At 40.7% G+C, this 21,359-nt stretch overlaps 1 protein-coding gene across 1 annotated transcript in view; it reads left to right on the top strand.

Annotated features, from left to right (window-relative positions):
* The window catches only part of PPP2R5A (protein phosphatase 2 regulatory subunit B'alpha), a 98,993-nt gene that overhangs the window by 22,307 nt on the left and 55,327 nt on the right, over positions 1–21,359 (top strand). The window contains exon 2 of the mRNA XM_061625266.1: positions 7,697–7,893. Coding sequence (XP_061481250.1) covers positions 7,697–7,893 — 197 coding nt within the window. The remainder of the gene's footprint in view (positions 1–7,696; positions 7,894–21,359) is intronic.

The raw sequence follows: 21,359 nt of genomic DNA, 5'->3' as shown, positions 1-21,359 counted from the left end.
ACAGGGTAGGTGCCGCCACTCTAAAGGTCCTTTTCCTATATTGTGCAGAACAAACCTCCTGATAAGATGGTATTTGCAGGAGGCCCTCACCTGCAGAGCGCAGTGATCGACTGGGTATATAAGGGGTAAGACGGTCTTTCAGGTATCCTGGTCCCAAGCCATATAGGGCTTTGTACACCAAAACTAGAACCCTGGACTTGGCCCAGTAGCAAATGGGCAGCCAGTGCAATTATTTCAGTAGCGGGGTGACATGTTGGCAATACCCTTCCCCAGTGAGCAGTCTTGCTGCCGCATTTTGCACTAGCTGCAGCTTCTGTACCAACCTCAAGGGCAGCCCCACATAGAGTGCATTACAGTAATCCAGCCTGGAGGTTACCAGTGCATAGACAACAGTGGTCAGGCTATCGTGGTCCAGAAACTGCCACAGCTGTCTTACCAGCCAAAGCTGGTAAAAGGCACTCCTAGCCACGGAGGTCACCTGGGCCTCTAGCGACAAAGATGGATTCAGGAGCACCCCCAGACAATGTGACCTGCTCTTTCAGAGGGAGTATGACCCCATCCAAAGCAGGCAACTGACCAATTATCCAAACTCAGGAACTACCAACCCACAGCATCTCCATCTTGCTAAGATTCAGACTCGGTTTACTGGCCCTCATCCACCCCACCACTGAGTCCAGGCAGCAGTCCAGGGTTTACATGGCCTCTCCCGATTCAGATGTTATGGAGAAATAGAGCAGGGTATTGTCAGTGTACTGCTGACACCTTGCCCTAAATCTCCTGATGACCGCTCCCAAGAGCTTCATATAGATGTTAAACAGCATGGGGGACAAGATGGTACCATGCGGCACCCCACAGCACAACTGCTAGAGTGCCAAAAGGCAATCACCCAATGCTATTTTCTGAAAACGACCTTGGAGATAGTATCGGAACCACTGTAAAACAGTGCCTCCAATACCCATCTCACCAAGTCGGCCCAGAAGGATACCATGGTCAATGGTATCAAAAGCCATTGAGAGATCAAGTAAGAATAACAGGGTCGCACTCTCCCTGTCCTTCTCCTGATAAGGGTCATCCATCAGGACAACCAAGGATAAGGTTTCCTTTCTGGTTTGGTCATGTCTGTAGTGACAATTGTGTCAGCAGGCAATACTACAACATTTTGATACTACCAAGGCATTCTCCACCACTATGCAACAAAGTTGCTACTTGTCATTTCTTAGAGGCATTATCAACTCTAATCAGAGTAAGATACAGTTGAAAAGCTTGTCCCCAATATTTCCAATTCGTTGTCAGATTTCCTATGACAAGTGGAGGCAGAGGCCAAAAGGAATCCATGTTCACGAATGCCACACTGCTGAATCTGTGCACAGGCACACTAATGAGCCCTCAACTGGAAAGAAATCCACACTGGCTTCCGACACCATGTAATGTCTGCTGCTTAGACATGCAGTTAGATAAACCTCAAGACATCAAGTCTCTTTTAAAGAGTAACATTTGTTAGTATGGATTCAGACACAGAAAAGCTAAACATACACTCCTAGAATAGGACTACTAGGCATATACAACTTAGCTAGTTAAATACTTCACCTGAGCTGGGAAACATTTCCTGCTTTTTTCTTAAAGGAACAATGCATCACACTTTATCCTTTTTACTAATGAAAGTGGCAAATTTCATTATCTTATGTGATGGTATCAAAATGAATATCATGGTGCTTTGGGAGAAGGAAGTGATAGCTTCCTGTTTTTGGAAGAAGTAGCAGTTGGGTGAGTCTGTGAATGAGCAAGTATCTCCTGTCCGTTGTACTTCAATGCTTCCCATCTCTGCTGTTTCTGGTTACCCTCATAGATATTATAACTTTTTTCTTGTGTTGTGCTAAAGGAATAAAATGACCGCTTATCAGAGGGGTTGAAGAAACTGGTACTGTGGTTTAAGTTCTGGAGGCAGATAAATGTGAGCTCTTTTCATGTAACAGCATTTTTCTCTTGAGTCAGTGTTGGCTCACTGCTGACTACAGTTAACAAACTGGGAGCCATATTTGGAAATGTACGCTCCATCCCTGAAGCCTTTCCCCTCCCGCAACTCCATTTTAAGAAAATGTGGCAGTGTTGGTATAAGAGTATGTAAAAGTAGTTGAATTTTTGCTTCTACCGTTAAATTAAAGTTGATGGAATAAATTCTTGTGTATAGTGTCAAAGTTAAAGCTTTTGATCATTTTGGATGTGTCGCGAACAAAAGGGTGTCTAGATTGTTGTTGGAATTAATTCGGTCCTGTCATATGAGACAGCTGTTTCTCAAATTTAGAATAATTAAATATTGCTGCATCTCTGTTAGGCATTCTATTCTGGCCTCCTAGGACACATACTAAAAAAAAAATAGAAAAAGTTAAAGAATTGGTGCTGCATATGCTAGAAATAGACCATGTTAGCCAATCAGATTTTGCTTGGTGGCTCTTTGAATGGTTGAGACCTTTCGCATGATGACCTGGTTCGCACAACGTGGAAAGCCAAACTATGACTTAATGAGATAGTGTGATGATGTGGGCTCCCAGAGAGCAGCTGGCAGCCACTTTGGCTTCTCAATTGTCCTTTTTTCACTGCTGTGCTCAGCTTAGCCAAGGTTTGTGAGGAGAGAGCTTAACCATGAGACCTGGTTTGGATGACACACTTAGCCAAACCTTGCATTTGGTTTTAATTTTATTGCATTGTTTAATTGTTTCCTTTTAAGTGTATGCAGTTCCGCACTCGGACCTTCAGGTGAAGGGTGGATTCTAAATATGTTTATTAAATAAAATGATTACATGAAACTGTTATGATACATGTCTATGGGGCCAGAGTGTGTGTGAATCTACCACCCACGTGTCCCATTAAAGACACCTCCTTAAGAGGAGGGGGATATTTTGCTAGGGATAAAACAAGCACTTTGCCCTGACGTGTGCCTAAATAGTGTGTGTATAACCCCCAAAATGCAGGTCCAAACCAGACTAAACCAAACTTTCATTTATTGAGAGAGAAGAGAAGAATAGCATTACAAAATTACTGGGTGCATGGCAGCATTAATCCTTAATACACTAACCCATTCATAACTTTAAAGAAATAAAAGGGTCCCCATTGCCATAAGGAATGATAGATAGCAGAGATTACCTATCCTAGGCCCAGGAATGGGCAGTGGAATACAGCCAAAGTGGTGTGAAGGAGCTGTGCCCAAAAAGCAGGAAGAAATCTGTTTGCCTCAAGGCTTGCTCCGAGACCTGGACTCCCTTCCTGTTCTGTGGCCCCCAGTCCCATGTTGCGTTCCTTGAGAGCGTAGTTACACATATTGGAGCTCAGATCACCATCGCTGCCCCCTAGGTCTCCAGTCCCACTCTTAAGTACACTTTCCCTCTTACAAATCAATGTGAAAAGGAGGGGACTGGGTATGAGGTGATTTCATGTTGGGGGTGTGTGTCTTGCTGACACTCAGAAAAACTCAAGCTACTACTTTCTAATGCTTTCTTTAAACAATGGGATTGTTCTGCTCCTGCCAAGGAAGGAAATAACATTTATTTCAGTTTCTCTTGGTTATTTTAGTTGCCCACAGAATGGTCTTGCTTCTGTCCTCGTTTCACAGTACTGCAGGAATGTACAGTGAGTCAGAAAATGGGGTGTGGGATGGGAATTATAGTCCAGAATTCTCCAGGGCCTTGCCACCCCTTCAACTCCAAATTTGATTTGATTTTAATATTTCTACCCCACCTTTCGGCCAAAAGGCCCTCAAGGCGGCTTACAAAAGAGCACCAATATAAAGATACATCAAGAAAACATCAATAATACATCAGTAGAACATTGGTAATACATCAGTAAAACAATAAAAACAATACAGTTTGCAAAAATTAAATAGTTAACCTTCATTAGATATTGATGGTGGAAATCATACAAATAGTACATGCCAGCCTTAAAAAAGCAGCCATGCGAGCATCTTTTTACAGTTTAAGACTCAGCTAAACAGCAAGTCATCCAGAGGTTTCCTGCTGGTTCTGAAGAAAGCGAAATTGCTATGCCTTTCAGACGTCCCCAGATTCTCAAGTTCCAGAATGGTAGCCATCTTAAATCTTCAGCCTCTCGGGGAATCTGCCCACCCGCCCGGGACGCTAGTTACTTAATAAACAAGCTTCCCTCAGCAAGTGTGCAAACTTTGAGATTAGCCGAACTTCAAGCAGAATGACAGAGGTCTGCTATTCAGACCGTTCAAGAGACCAATAGAGTTCGAAAGCTTGTTTCTCTCCAACAGAACTTGTGGACCTGGATTCCCCCCTCCCTCCTCCTTGCCTGCTTTGAATCACCTCTGACAAGTAGCCAATAAATATTAGAAAGACATAGCTGCAACTTCACTGTTTATTGCCAGTGTCCTCAAACACAAGAAGAGATGGGTTGGGGAGGTCGCTCCATAACTGTGGCCCAGCAGTAAGGAATGCCCTTCTGTGGGGGCTACCAGAGCAACCATCACCTTTTCCGCTAGCTGGAAATGAACCAAAGTGGGGGTTAGCTGAGCACTCGTAACAACTCCCCCTGTTGAAAAGCATCTGAATATACTTATACAGATGTCTTTTCACACCTTATGCACCTCTGTTCTGAACTGGACCCTTATGCTTTCTTCCATCTGATGTAACTTTCATTTGGGACATTATCCATCCATCTTACCATGGCACCCATAATAACAGCCAATGACAAATATCAGAACCATCACAATGGGATGGGTTATAGTTGAGAGAACTCCCACAGCATTTTCACTCCAGCTGAGCAGAGGTCCCACAATTTATGTGTGCCTATATTTCTAATCTTAGTTGTAGTAATGCTAATATTGTGGTGTTTATGCTTCACCTATAATGTGGCTTGTTCTCCTAGTTGGTTAACTATTTCTAATTGTTTCTGAAATCTAGGGTGAGAAAGATCAGAGAGCCCATATGGCAATGCAACAGGCTCAAAATTTCATGCAATATTAATACCGCATCTTAGAACAAATAGCTGAAACATTGCACAAACCTCGGCTAGGAAAAGCGGTCATGCCATTCACTCCCATTGACCAGCGCATGCTGACATACATATATTGACAAGCCTATCCTGACAACTGGTTGTCATACACAGTCATTCTTTACCAACATAGACCCATGCAAAACCATTCTTTAGGACTTTGTTAAGAAAACAGAGATCATCACTTTTCTTGCGGTTTGAAAAGCAATTCTATAACACTTGGATTATGTAATGAAAGATAGCAATGGTTAGATAATCAAATCCTTAAAGCACAATGCATGAGTATTCAATTACATTCAATAATACAATGAATATCCACCAATTGTGGAATAAAACAATGTTTGTGATCTTGAAACATACTGCAGGGTGGCTTGTAAAGAGTTTGTCCTCAGGAGACTGGTTATGTTCAGTGAAAGCTGAACTGAACTGTATGGATTGTTGATGCTAGCCAGAAAAACCTGAATAATGAGAAGGAGAATCAACCCCCTCCCCCCAAGTGACTGTGGTAAAAGGTTGCAAGCTTGCACCATATCATTGCCTTGGGACATCTTGCCAAAAGAAATACTGGTGTCCACTGCTGGATGATGACCAAAGTAGACTTGTCACCTTTTGTAGTGGGATAGGATAAAGCAGGCCTCTTCACTGTTATCATAGCAACACAGAAAAACGGCATGCCAGCTCCCTATCTGGGTCCTGGTCCTGGAGCAATTCATGTTAACCAAAGCGTTGGTACTGGTTTCATGCCAGTGATCTGTTAGGATCCAGTCAAAATGTATTTAATAAAAATCTTCTGTGATAAACTCAAAAAAAAAACCTCAAAAAAATTTCATTTGGAAAAAAAAGTGCTTCCATAGAAAAATATAAAAATAAAATATTTACTGCAGGAAAGAAAACATAAAAATAAAATATTTTCATGGCCATAGGTGAGACTTTTGGAGAGGGGTGGAACAATTAAAATACTAAAATTGTAGCAACCAAATGCACCTGGGCCCATTATTAGTGAAAAGTAGAATTAAAAGGTTTCAGACAGACAAACACATAACAATACAACACATTCTGAACTTTTTGGGATTCCATAGCCTCTTGCCAACGTACAGAGCATTGTGCATAAAAAGTAGTTATGGATTTCCCTGATTATGGTGTTAGTGCCTGACTTAATTGTCCGCAGAAACTGGTCCCCCATGGACATCAATGTTCACAGACACTGGGTGCTCCAGGCCAGAATTTGGCTATAAGGTGCTTCACAGATCACTGCATTCCGAATTGGGACAAAGGAAGAAGGGGAGTGTTACTTTTTCAAGCTTGCTGTGGAGTACAGTGCAGCCTTCAATGTTTCATTCACAGTGAAGATAGCACTCCCTTTCAACAAGCTGAAAGCAGAATTTCTCACAGTGCTTTTAGCCTGTGCTTTTCAATGTTCCCTGGCTAGCTAAGAAGGAAGGGGTGTGCAGTGTGATAAGAGCTGACTTCAGAAGTTCCACTTTTCCTTCATGAATAGATACAGACAGCTTTCAAACAGTGTGCTTGTCTTTGTTTTTCTTATCAAGAGGCTTGACAGATAATATGAATCTTAACTTTTGATATTTTGCATGTGATATTGAGATTCAGCATAATCTTGCTGTGAGGTAGATTAGGCTGAGAGAGTGTGACTGTCCCAAATCACCCAGATAATTTTATGGCTGAGCAGGGATTTTAACAGGGTTTCCTCAGTCTGAGTTAAATACTCAAACCCAGTGTTTCCAAAACTTCCCCTCTGCAGTCCACGTGAAAATTGCTGAGGATCTTGGCAGACCACTTAATGATTTTTGTGCCTATTATAGCAATTGTAAGGCACTGTGCTAGATGCAGTATAATTTTAAATTGTATTCTTATTGCTTCTTTTATTTTTATATTGTATTTTATTGTATTACAATTTGTATTCTACTGTATAAAATACAGTAATAATTAAAATACAATATAAGAAATAAAAGAAGCAATAAAATGCAATTAAAAACTGATATGAGTATTTAATATGATGCATCCGCTGTTCCTGCTGTTCTTCACAGACACACTGTGGACCACCTGAATGAAGTTCACATACTACTGGTGGTCCTCAGACCACCATTTGGGAACACTTGCTGTACCCAGTAGGATGCTGATTCTGTATTTCTCCTCAAGAAAGAGCCCTTGCTCTCCAAATGTATGGGGAGCTTGCACTGACTGGCTTTGCTCCAAATCTAAGAGCCATTGCCAGTGCCTGGAAGTATAGTTTTCCTCAGGAGCAAGGCAAGAGGACCAGATTAGAATTAGAAATTAGAAAAATCCAAAAATGTTGACATGTAGCAGTTCACTTACTGTTGCTGAATAGTACAGTTTTTTGTACAGTTTTGTATTGTGATATACTGTATTGTGTTATTTTTATTGTATTTTTAATGTTCACCGCCCAGAGAGCTGTTGCTAGTCGGGCGGTATATAAGCTTAATAAAATAAATAAAATAAAAATAAATAAAATAAGTATATTCTGTAATGCTGATGGGAGAAAGAAGGAACTCCACAAATAAGATGACAGTTGTATGTCTGCTAATGGAACATTGGATTTGATGTTTGGTGTTATAGTTGGTTTCCGTTAGTGTCAATGTGACAAGTATATTAGTTTCTATGCATTTATAGAAATTTAAATTCTAATTCTGCAACCTTTTTTCCTTTACAGATGCCACCTCAAATGAACAGCAAGACCTCTTCTGTCAGAAGTTAAAGCAGTGTTGTGTATTGTTTGATTTTATGGACTCAGTCTCTGACTTGAGGAGCAAAGAAATTAAAAGAGCAACATTGAATGAATTGGTGGAATATGTTTCAACAAATCGTGGTGTGATTGTTGAATCAGCATATTCTGACATAGTGAAAATGGTAAGTAAAGCATCTGTATACCATTCTTAGAAACACTTAAAAGCGACACCCAATATTATTTGCTACGCATGGTCTGTTTCTGAATTAATTGTTTCTATGGTAGAGGAGTGCTTTTGCTGATACTACTTGTTAAATTGTAACAGATTAAAATTGGTTATATTTAGTTGCATGATCACCACTGACTCCTTCAAAATTAGATGTGGTAACTAGGAGATAGGAAAGGGTACATTGTGCGTCTCTCATGGCAGAATGAAGGGATGGGACAGCTTTAGAGCTCAAATGCAGAGGCCAGTTGTAGTAGCAGAGAGCAATGACTGCATCTGGATATTACACTAAACTATGGTTAAGTGAGATGTGAATGATCCCGGTCTTCTCCCAAGCGCACTCCCCTCCCCTCTGCCCCTGCATATCCAGGATGAAGAGTTTGAAAGTTTTTGCTTCACCACAGCTTCTTGTGTCAGCCAGACCCAGAACTGTGGTTAATGGTTAACTATGGTTAGTTTTAGATAAGCTAGTTTCAGAAACTAGGATTGAGTTGGCTTGTTTGAAGCTGACCATAGTTAATGTTAACCACAGTTTGCTGACCCAGACAGCACAATAAATTGCTGTTAAGCAAACATAGAAACAAAAACTTCTGAACTACTTCTGGCCATACAGGAGCAGAGGGGAAGGCCTCTATGAGCCTTGGAGGAGACTAGGCTTGTTCATGTTTTACTAGAGAGAGGAAGAGAGAGAGAGAGAGAGAATAAATTTCTTCCCATGTTTTCAGTTACAACTGCTGTGGGAAAAGATAATTGCTCAGCCGATAAATTACTTGTAATCTTCATTTTTTCCCTAGCATTTCACTCTTCAGTTTTAGAATTCTCTTTGCATGCAGAAAATTGTGTCTCAGAGGAAATTGTTCTTTTACACATATGGTTCTCCCCCTCCAACTACAATTCAATTTACAGCTCCTTCACCAGGCATCACATTTGGCTCTGCACTCTTAAGTGCAAAAGAGGCAGTGCAAAGCAGCAAATGTGGACATAAAACAGTCTTGCTTGATTGAATGTGCACTTGTTCCTTGTTCATCATGAGGAGAGAACCTTGAACAAAACTGAAAGGAAAAGGGAGAGGAATTGAGTGAAAGAAGTATAAACAGTTGTGTTGAAGGTAAAAAAGGAATATAAAAAGTAAGTGTAAGAATGTTAGAAGCAGAGGAAGAAAGGATAATCAGAAGGGGGGAAACTGAGAAGATGAAGAAAATATGGAGGGAAGATGAAAGAAAGGGGCAGAGGAGAAGAACAGAAGTCAAGAAAACATGGAGTAGGAAATAAATTGTAACAAGTACAAGAGTGCCAGTGTGGCAGCAGTGGGGGTTGTAATATACACATCATTAGGTTTGCATATAAATACATGGCTTTCCACTGAACTTCCCAATACCGGCTTCCAAAGATTAGTAATAACGTTGGTGCCCATTTTTGTACTTACACCGGATGTTTTGAGGACTTTGCAGCATATTGGTCACACCTGTAAAATTACTTAGTATCAATATGGGATAGTTGAAATTCTAGAATGGCATATGGAAATTTACATACTGGTTAACTATTTAAAATTTAATATTCTTGACCATTAGACCCAGTTGCTAGCTCTTTTGACTAGGCCCAAACTACATGCTGTTAAACATGCAAATTAGGACCTGACACTTCACAGTTTTTTTGTTATTGCTTATAACGATATTGATGAAATCCTGATTGTGGTTACTGAAGTTAATGATAAATCTGTCATTGCTTTTAATGGCTGTAAATTGCACCCATAGTTTGTAGGAATTTATAGGTTTAGCCTTTGTCTTTAATTTCCAACGGGGAAGCAGGGTTAGTGTGTTGCAGGGGAAAAAAAGAATTTTGGCATTTTAAAGACTAACAAATTTATTACGGCATAAACTTTCATGGACTAAAGTCCACTTCATTAGATGCTTTTATCTTTAATAACTCTGGCCTGGGCATTCACAAATGCATATTTGACTAGAAAATAGATGTCCAATTATAACAGCTGACAGCCATAAAATACCATGTGGGAAAAGTGAGCAAATTGCGGTATTGCTCACTAGGGGTGGGGATGATGTGGCCAGGAGACCTGAAAAAAAGCTTTGCTCACCAACATAATCTAGATCAGCCTTTACCAACCAGTGTGCCTCCAGATGTTGTTGGACCGCAACTCCCATCAGCCTCAGTCATCATTGCCAACGGTCAGGAAAGATGGGAATTGTGGTCCAACAACATCTGGAGGCACACTGATTGGGAAAGGCTGATCTAGATGATCAGAGGGATGTCTTGTTGCTAAACAGTAATTCAGATTTCAAAAGCTTATACAACCAAATGAAATCAATTTCGATGGAAGGATTTTCAGGATATCCTGGACATAACAGCAGGTGTGGGACTACGACCTGGGAGACCAGGGTTTGAATCCACACACAGCCATGAAGCTCACTTGATGACCTTGGGCACTGCCTCTCAGAAGGCAATGGTAAAGCCACCTCTGAATACTGCTTACCATGAAAACCCTATTCATAGGGTCGCCATAAGTCGGAATCGACTTGAAGGCAGTTCATTTCATTTTATGCTTCCTTTTCTCATAAGACTACATCAAACTAATGCCAATCTGAAATGTTATCTTCTGGAAGAAAACTTTTTATTCATATTGATACTTTTCTAGAAAATATTTTTGTAGAATTCGAGTATATACAACAATTGCATATTGCTGCCTTCCATATAAAATGCTTAGAATTTCGATATATATTCTAGAAATGACTGAGCACTGAATTAGTTTCCTATATTTTCTAATCTATTATTTGAATTATCATATTAGCTTCTTTCTAGGTTAAATAAACTTACACAGGTATGTTAAAACAGTCTTGTGACACCTTAAAGACTAAACACTTGTGCTACGATAAATCTTTCAGCCTTTAAGGTGCCCCAAGCTGCTGTCTTTGCTGCAACAGCCTAACACAGATAGCCCTCTGGAAGTTTACAGGAGCTTGAATTATGATAGGACTGGCCCAAGCTCCTTGGTGTGTGTTGTTTCCATAGTGCACACAAGGTTAAAGTTCTATAATGCAGTGCAATATTAGAGTATTAATGCATAATGAACGTCTGCAAAATGTAACTTAATTTTTTAGTGTAAAACAGCTTCTTCACAAATTAAAAAAGCAGAACTTAATTCCTTTTTGTAATTAGTTTAACAGTAGCTAAAAATGTGAGATTTTAAAAACTGCTATAATGCCATCAGTATATAACAAGGTTCTATCTAGTAATTGTAGTTTAAAACTAAGCAGTAAACTACAGAACACTTTTAATTTGTATTTTATGCTTGTGGCACATTGTACTAGTCTTGATTATGGACAATTGATGATATCATTTGTGGGTGACAGGACCTACCACCTTGAGTTGGAATTCCACCACTGATTACACTTGTACCTAATGCCATCAAAAAGCTGCAAAGATCTTTGTGACTCAGGCTGTGCCATCTATCATGCAGTTCTTGAAATTGTTCAGAAAAGTAAATGAGGAAGAGTCGTTAGGTTGTATCCATTCTCAGAGTAGACTCATTGAAATTGATGAATGTGACCAAGTGTATTAGTAATTCAGTACTGATTCAGTACTTGATTTGGCACATCTGAATCAACTGGTTCACTTTCAGTTTATTTGGGAGAATCTAAATATTGGTTACGAACAAATGCATATACAGTCTTCAACATGCTGAAGACTGAAGGATATGCTGAAGGATAAAATACTATGTAATCTGGTTTGTTCATGCTTAAAGGACACTTTGCATCAACACATCTGAGGTGGTTTGCTAATTATGAATATATGGGCTAGTATGGTGTTGATGCAAAATTCTGTTCCTTAACTTCTTGCCTTAAGACTAATTGGAGAAGAGACATGAGAGGGACAAAGAAGCTTTAATAGAAAAGAGTTATTGTTCCTTTTCATTTGAACTATTTTGTTTTCTCAATCCATTGGTATCCATTATAGAATTGGGTATTTGACACATTAGGAAAGATTTTGCCAGTTGACAGGTAAAGTATTCTAACGTATTGACTTTTTTAGAATAACAAAAATAGATTTTCCATATAAAACCTGTTTGTTATACTAATGATAAAAACAGTATCATTGACCTGGTTCAAACATAATGCTAAATGATGCTTTAGCACAGCCTTCCTAAGCTTGGTACCCTCTAGATCTGAGTCCTTCAAGCTTGGGTCCCCAGATGTTGTTGGACTTACAACTCTCATCATCCCTAGCCAGCTTAGCCAATGGCCAGGGTTTGTGGGAGCTGTAGTCCGACAACATCTGAGGACCCAAGGTTGAAGAACACTGCTGTGGATCATCTGGCGATAAATCCCATCAGCCTCAGACATCATGGCCAATTGTCAAGAATCATGGGAGTTATCCAAAACATTTGGAGGGCTCTGTGTTGGGGAAGGCTGCTTTAGCACTACGTGCATGAGCAGGAGGAAGCCACCATGAGCCTTGGGTTTGTACACTCTCCTCTTCTTTTGTGGCCAGGCGGTGGACTTGCATTTCACTCTCCACAAAAACTAGCGTGTTACTTATGAACCAGAAATCATGATTTCTAACTGTTCAGTTTCTAAATAAGCCAACTTTAAACCATGGGCTGTGAAGCTGGCTTGCTTAACCAGAATTTAAGCCACAGTTTCCGGTTCATATGTAACAAACTAGGTTTTTGTTGAAAGGAAGAACATTCTCTGCCAAAGTCTCTTCCTGCACAGCTGAGATGACAGAGGTAGAGTGTATGAGCCTGATGCTCATGGCAGTCTTTTCCTGCATGTGCACATACTGCTAAATCATGGTTCAGTTTTGCATGTAAACATGGCCAGTGTTTCACAGTAACAATTATAATAATTCATTTTTTAGAAAAACTTTTAACAATGTTATGTAAGATTACTATAAATGTTAACAAATCACTGTTCTGTTTGGTTTTTACCATGGAACACCAGGGTCATCCTGTGGTTAATTTTTAAAAGAATTAAAACAGAAATCCATCAAAATAACTCCAATTATAAAACAAAAGCCAATTTTCAAAGCTTTTTTATTTTATTTAACAAATGTATAGAGTGTTTCATAGCATAAAACTACTGAAGCAATGCACAAAATTATTATTATTATTATTATTTATTTAATTTGTATCCCTCCCTTCCTCCCAGCAGGAGCCCAAAATAAAAACAAAATACAAAAACACATATTCTAAAAACAATAAAACCATCTTTACAAATTCTAAAAACAGTAAAACAATTTTTATACAGTTGATACTTTACAAATGACTTGACTATACCATGGGGAAAGCCTTCTTTAACAAAAAATGTCTTCATAGGCACCTAAACATCATGACATAAGAACATAAGAAGAGCCTGCTGGATCAGGCCAGTGGCCCATCTAGTCCAGCATCCTGTTCTCACAGTGGCCAACCAGGTGCCTGGGGGAAGCCCGCAAGCAGGACCCGAGTGCAAGAACATTCTCCCCTCCTGAGGCTTCCAGCAACTGGTTTTCAGAAGCATGCTGCCTCTGACTAGGGTGGCGGAGCACAGCCATCATGGCTAGTAGCCATTGATAGCCCTGTCCTCCACGAATTTGTCTAATCTTCTTTGAAAGCCATCCAAGCTGGTGGCCATTATTGTGGGAGCAAATTCCATAGTTTAACTATGCGCTGAGTAAAGAAGTACTTCCTTTTGTCTGTCCTGAATCTTCCAACATTCAGCTTCTTTGAATGTCCACGAGTTCTAGTATTATGAGAGAGGGAGAAGAACTTTTCTCTATCCACTTTCTCTTTTTTTTTTCAATAATTTTTATTCAGATTTTCATAAAACATACAAGACAAAATCATAAAACATTCAAAGACAAAAAACAAAATCAAAAATAGTTAAACAAAAAGAAAAAAAGAAAAGAAGAAAAAAAAAAAATAAAAATAAAAAATAAAGAGTAAAATATTGACTTCCCATTTGTCAAAGATCAAATCAGTTATAAGTCTATAATATATAGCAATCCTGTCTCTTAAGTCATATTATAAAATCACTTTCCTCCAGTAGTTATCTTACTTAATCATCAAATCTCATAAACATTACTTTATTCTTTCCACAAAAAGTCAAAGAGAGGTTTCAATTCTTTAAGAAATATATCTATCAATTTTTTTTTTCCAGATAAGCATATCGATTAATCCATCTCATTACTAATTATGATAATCTTATTGTCATAACCATAGTCAAAATAAACATTTCAATTAATCCATCACATCAGAATCTGTTAGGTTCAGTAATTTCAGTAGCCATTGTTCTATTATCTCTATTAGTTCCATTTTCCATCTTCCATCTTCAGTAGTCTTGTTAAGTCCAGTAATTTCAATATCCAATCTTCCATTATCAGTATTCCATAATAATCTTGCTGTCAAAGCCATAGTCATATAATAAGAGTCTGATGGGAATTACCTCTATCCCAAATATTTTCTTGCCATCTATTCTGAATAAGTTGCTGAAATACTGCTGTAAAATCATATCTCTGTTCTTTTTTTCAAAATACACTGGGTCATCTCTTAAAAGTTTTTCCATTGTCACATGGCTGCAGTTAATTCCATAGATTTTCTCTATATTGGGCTCCATCACATCATTCCAGTCCAGAAGATAATCCATGCCATTGATAACTTTATCTCTAGAATCTTCATTAATTTCTTCAGAGATAACATTGAGTTCCAAACAATAGATTTTATTTCTAAAGTCCATAGACTCCAAATCTTGTTCCTGTTCCACGTTTGTTCCAATCTCCGGGATCTCCTCTCTCACAGGGACCCCTATTCCAGTCTCCAGGGTCTCCTCTCTCACAGGGACCCCTATTCCAATCTCCGGGGTCTCCTCTCTCACAGGGACCCCTTCCAGGGTCACCTCTCTCACAGGGACCCTTATATCTTTAATCTCCTGCTTCATTTTACTCAATTCAATTTTCGTTATCTCAATCTCATTCATTATTCTCTGAAACATAGTTATTTCCAGATTCTCAGCCACTTTCTTAATTGCCATTTTAAAAGAAAAATATAGGAAAACCACTTCTTATTTCAGCAACAATTGGGTTAATACTCCAAACTTGGTGACATCACAGTATAAACAGAGCAGACAGCCTTATCTCTCCAATAGTTAAGTAAACAAAATGCAGTTCCCAGGATCGAAGCAATTAATGGCAATCGTCAAGAAACAGATTCGTCAAAATAAAATAGACCAAAAAGAGAGTAGTCTCAAAACAGTATAGTATTTTTCAAAATAAAAATCTGGAATAGAAATCCCTCTTCTGTGTGTATCTTTAGAATGCAAATCCAGGACAGCTTTTTGCAACAAAAACAGAGATAAGCTATTAATTAGTGCGTAGCAGAGAGAAGTTACGGCTCCCCAGTGAGATGTCAAAAACCGATCAATCTGGCAAATCTCTTTTAAACAGCAACAATTTAAGTCAAGTAAAAGAAAAATATAGAAAGAAGGGTGCTTGCCTGTTAGTGCGTTCTCTCTTAGAAGATAAGATGAACGTTCGCTTTAACAGATAGAGCTTGCTGTTGAAAATCCGTCCCACCTTCGTCGGCTGGACCTCGTCCCATAAATTAATGAGATCTGGTCGTCCCAACAAAAATAGGCTTTGAGGTTAATCTCTTCGTTTCTCCCTACCCGGGAGAAGTTTAATCAGTCAAAAAAAAAAGAAAAAACTGACTGATATATCTGAATAAGCTTCTTTTGAGGCAGGAGCCCGTCTCAAAAGCAGGCACAGGCTAAGTCACCCTTCCCGGAAGTCTTCTCTATCCACTTTCTCAATGCCATGCATAATTTTATACACTTCTATCATGTCTCCTCTGACCCGCCTTTTCTCTAAACTAAAAAGCCCCAAATGCTGCAACCTTTCCTTGTAAGGGAGTCGCTCCATCCCCTTGATCATTCTGGTTGCCCTCTTCTGAACCTTTTCCAACTCTAGAATCTCCTTTTTGAGATGAGGCGACCAGAACTGTACACAGTATTCCAAATGCGGCCGCACCATAGATTTATACAATGGCATTATGATATCGGCTGTTTTATTTTCAATACCTTTCCTAATTATTGCTAGCATGGAATTTGCCTTTTTCACAGCTGCCGCACACTGGGTCGACATTTTCATCGTGCTGTCCACTACAACCCCGAGGTCTCTCTCCTGGTCGGTCACCGCCAGTTCAGACCCCATGAGCGTATATGTGAAATTAAGATTTTTTGCTCCAATATGCATAATTTTACACTTGTTCATGTTGAATTGCATTTGCCATTTTTCCGCCCATTTGGACATTCATGTGACTAATGAAAGCCATTAGAAGATAAACAGTTACTGTAAACCTCCCAGAGAGATCCCAGAGAGCTGCTGGGCTGGGTCCTTCGTTGTCGTCGCCGCCGCTTCTGCTGTTGCCGTCGTTGTGCTCCGCGTTGCCATTTCTGTGGGCTTTCCTTCCCCTGCTGCGGCTGGTCTGGCCGGGACGCATTGGGGGCTCTTGTTGTTGCTGCGGCTGATTGCGGGGGGTGCGGCTGGCTGCTGGACGGCCTGCTTCTCTCTCCGTTGCCGCGGCTGTGCCCACTGTGGCTGTCCCTGCTCTGTGCCTGACCTGTGGTTGTGGGATGCGGCTGGGGCTGCCGCCGCAATTTACCCTTCAAACTGGGGCTTTTGCCCTTACCATCATTATCATCTACCTGGCGGCGTTTGGTGAGAAGAAGGAAGATTTCATCTACTTACATAGTGCTGGACGATGTTGGCTTAGCAGGTTGAATTGTATGGTGTGATTACAATTAAGTGTATGTTGTATGTAGGGTGTAAGTTGTGTATTGTATGTTGTATGTCGTATGTTATGTGTTGTATGTTTGTTCTATATATATGTTGTTGTATGTATGTTGGTTGTATATTGTTTTCAAGAAGTGACTGGCAGCCCCCGGGGTGTAAGGGGTGGGTTTTTATTTTTATTTGTTTTATTGTTTAAGATAGGCCTGTCCAGCAGGCAAATAGGGATAGGGGCATGTGTAAACCAAGGAAGGATGGAACGGAGAAGGAGGGGGGCCAAGCTGTACCAAGTTTGGGCGGCAGGTGCCGGATTGATGCTAGGGGCAGACCATGTCAATTTAGAGGAACACGGGATAGATGCGTAATACCCATCCCATGTTCCAGGTCTGCCCAAAACCAGAAGTTAACTGGGGGGAAGCAGGATTCCTACCGACCTTCGATTGCTGATGTGTAATGCCAGGTCTGTGACACAAAAAACATCTATCATCCATGACATGATATTGGATGAGTGCGCAAACCTGGTGTGTATTACGGAGACCTGGCTGGACGAGGCCTCAGCTCCCATCCTTAAGGCCATGTGTCCGCCAGGTTTCTATTATGCGCAGCAACCGAGGGTAGGTAAGCGGGGAGGGGGAGTGGCACCTGGTTGGCCACTGTGAGAACAGGATGCTGGACTAGATGGGCCACTGGCCTGATCCAGCAGGCTGTTCTTTTTTTTTTTTTTTTTACAATAATTTTTATTCAAATTTTCATAAAACATAGAAAACAAAATCATAAAACATTCAAAGACAAAAAACAAAACAAAACAAAAATGATTAAACAAAAAAAAATAAAATGTTGACTTCCCATTTGTCACATATCAAATCAGTTATAGGTCTACAATATATAACAATCCTGTCTCTTAAATCATATTATAAAATCACTTTCCTCCAGTAGTTATCTTAATTAATCATCAAATCTCATAAACATTACTTTATTCTTTCCACAAAAAGTCAAAGAGAGGTTTCAATTCTTTAAGAAATATATCTATCAATTTTTCTCCAAATAAACATGTCAATTAATCCATCTCGTTAATAATTATAATAATCTTATTGTCATAATCATAGTCCAAATAAACATTTCGATTAATCCATCTCATCAGAATCTGTTAGGTCCAATAATTTCAATAGCCATTATTCCATTATCCCTATTAGTTCCATCTTCCATCTTCAATAGTCCTGTTAAGTCCAGTAATTTCAGTGTCCAATCTTCCATTATCAGTATTCCATAATAATCTTGCTGTTGTAGCCATAGTCATATAATAAGAGTCTGATGGGAATTTCCTCTATCCCAAATATTTTCTTGCCATCCATTCTGAATAAGTTGCTGAAACATTGTTGTAAATTCATATCTGTGTTCTTCTTTTTTAGAAAATGCACTGGCTCATCTCTTAAGAGTTTTTCCATTGTCACATGACTGCAGTTAATTCCATAGATTTTCTCTATATCAAGCTCCATCACGTCATTCCAGTCCAGAAGATTATCCAAGCCATTGATAACTTTATCTCTAATATCTTCATTAATTTCTTCAGAGATAACGTTAAATTCCAAACAGTAGATTTTATTTCTAAAATCCATAAACTCCAGATCTTTTTCCAATTCCACATTTGTTCCAATCTCCAGGGCTTGTATCTTCCCTTTATTTTTTCTTTTCTCATCTCTGATCTCATTCTCCTCTCTCACAGGGTCCCCTATTTCTTTAAACTCCTGCGTCATTTTGCTCAGTTCAATTTTCAGCTCCTTACTACCCTGTCGCGGGGTTTGTTTCATTATCTCAATCTCATCCATTATTTTCTGAAACATAATTACTTCCAGATTCTCAGCCACTTTCTTGATTGCCATTTTTAAAACCACGAAAACAAAGCAAAACAAAAATAAAGAAGAACCACTTCTTATTTCAGCAACAATTGGGTTAATATTCCAGGCTTGATGACATCACAGTATAAACAGAGCAACCTGCCTTATCTCTCTATGTTCAAGAATGCAAAATAAATTTAGTTCCCAGCATCAAAACAGTTAGTGGCGTCGTGAAGAAGCAGATTCGTCAAAATAAAATAGACCAAAAAGAGAATAGTCCCAGACAATATAATATTCCTCGGAATAGAAATCAGGAATAGAAATCCCTCTTCTGTTTATTATCTTTAGAATGCACTTCCAGGACAGCTTTTTGCGACAGAAACAGAGATAAGCTGTTAATTTCGTGAATAACAGAGAAGAGCTATATCTCACCCAGAAGTTGTCCAAAGCCGATCAATCTGACAAATCTCCTTTGGCTGCAACAATTTAAACCAAGTAAAAAAAATAATAGAAAGAAGGGTGCTTGCCTGTTAGTCCGTTCTCTCTTTCAAGAAAAGATAAACGTATCGCTTAAGCAGATAGAGCTTGTTAGGAAGTCCGTCCGGCATTGTTGGCTGGACCTTATCTCATAAATTAATGAAATCCAGTCCTCCCAACAAAAACAGGCTTTGAGGTTGATCTCTACGTTTCTCCCTGCCCGTGAGAAATTTCATCAGTCAAAAAAAAAAAATGTTCTGACTGATTTATATCTGAATAAGCTTCTTTTGAGGCGGGAGCCCGTCCCAAAAGCAGGCACAAGCGAAGTCACCCTTCCCGGAAGTCCCCAGCAGGCTGTTCTTATGTTCTTATGTTCTTATGTCATCTACCGGGAGTCCTTGATTTTCACCAGGCCTCTGCTCCCAAGGACCAAGGTTGTTGACTGCATGTACTGGAGGCTGGGCCCGAAGGGCAGTTTGGGGATCTTGCTTGTGTACCGCCCGCCCCGCTGCACGGCAGATTTCCTGACCGAGGTGCTCAAGGTGGTCTCGGATGTACGAGCATTGACCCCAGAGCTTTTAGTACTGGGGGATTTCAACGTGCACGCTGAGGCCACTCTCATTGGAGCCGCTCAGGATTTCCTGGAAACCATGGCTTCCTGGGAACTGTACCTTAATAACACTGAGCCCACCCATGTAGCCGGTCATGCTCTCGACCTTGTATTTGTCCTGGGAGCGGTAGGAAGTGTTCTGAAGTTGGGGGCTATTTCTTTTACCCCCGTGTCATGGTCAGATCACTATCTGGTGAATTTTGACGTCTCGATGCCACACTTCCTCCACAGGGGTAAAGGACCTATTAGAATGGTCCGCCCCAGGCGCCTGATGGATCCAGAGGGGTTCCTGACTGTGCTGGGGGAATTGGAACCTGCTGAAGGTCGCCCGGTCGAAACCCTGGTGATGGAGTGGAATGAGGGAATCACCAGGGCATTAGACCAGGTGGCTCCGAAACGTCCTCTTCCCCTGAATAGAACTCAGACAGCACCGTGGTATACACCCCGGTTGCGTAGTCTGAGGCAGGAGGTGAGACGACTAGAGCGCCGGTGGCGGAAATCCCGTTCTGAAGATGCTCGGACACAGGTTAGAGCAGCAGTAGCTGCCTACCAGGTGGCAGTAAGGGCAACAAAGAAGGATTTCTTTGCTGCCTCTATTGCATCCGCAGAGTGCTGTCCCAGGAAGCTGTTCCAAGTGGTCTGAAGCCTGGTCGGTCCAGCTGCTCAGGAACCCTTGGAACACTCTAAGGCTTCCTGTGACAAATTGGCAAAGCACTTTGCTGATAAAGTCGAACACCTGAAGAACTCGATTCCGTACGCTGTGTATGCAGTGGAGGATCCAGAGTTGACCAATTGCAGTCCGGTTCAGTGGGATCGGTTCCAGCCTCTTCCTCTGAGGATGTGGACAAGGTGCTTTCAACGGTAAAGCCTACCACCTGTCTGATTGATCCTTTCCCATCATGGTTTCTTATGAAATGTAGGGAGAAATTAGGCGAAGGGATCAGGGCGGTGGTAAATGCATCCTTGAAGGAGGGTGCATTGCCACCAGCCCTCAAGGAGGCAATTGTAAAACCTATTTTAAAAAAGGCCTCCTTGGATCCCCAAGTCTTGAACAACTTTCGCCCCGTTTCAAATTTGCCATTTTTGGGGAAGATCATTGAGCAAGTGGTAGCTGGCCAGTTGTCAGCACACTTGGATGAAACGGATTATTTGGATCCATACCAATCGGGTTTCAGGACTGGACATGGTACTGAAACAGCCTTGGTCGCTCTGGTGGATGATATGAGGAGGGCATTAGATAGGGGAGAATCCACCTTTCTTGTCCTCCTGGATCTCTCGGCGGCTTTTGATACCGTCGACCACGGTATCTTGTTAGATCGCCTGGAAGGATTGGGAATAGGAGGCACTGTTTTGCAGTGGTTCCGTTCCTTTCTCTCTGACAGGCATCAACAGGTAGCATTGGGGGATGAGGTTTCAGACCCTTGGCCCCTCACATGTGGAGTGCCACAGGGCTCTATCCTCTCTCCCATGCTATTTAACGTCTATGTAAAACCGCTGGGAGCTATCATCAGGAGTTTTGGGCTGCGATGTCACCAATATGCTGATGACACGCAGCTCTATCTCTCCTTTAATCTTCACCAGAGATGGCTGTGGAGACCTTGTCCAAGTGCCTGGAATCTGTGAGTGGGTGGATGGGAAGGAACAGATTGAAGCTTAATCCTGATAAGACCGAGGTGCTACTTGTGGGTGACAGGGGGAGGTTGGGTGCTGTTGACCTACAGT

Source organism: Rhineura floridana, chromosome 4 (genome assembly GCF_030035675.1).
Source record: "Rhineura floridana isolate rRhiFlo1 chromosome 4, rRhiFlo1.hap2, whole genome shotgun sequence".
NCBI classification, from domain to species: domain Eukaryota; kingdom Metazoa; phylum Chordata; class Lepidosauria; order Squamata; family Rhineuridae; genus Rhineura; species Rhineura floridana.
The sequence above is the reverse complement of the archived record's forward strand: the minus strand, read 5'-3'. Positions and strand labels throughout refer to the sequence as shown.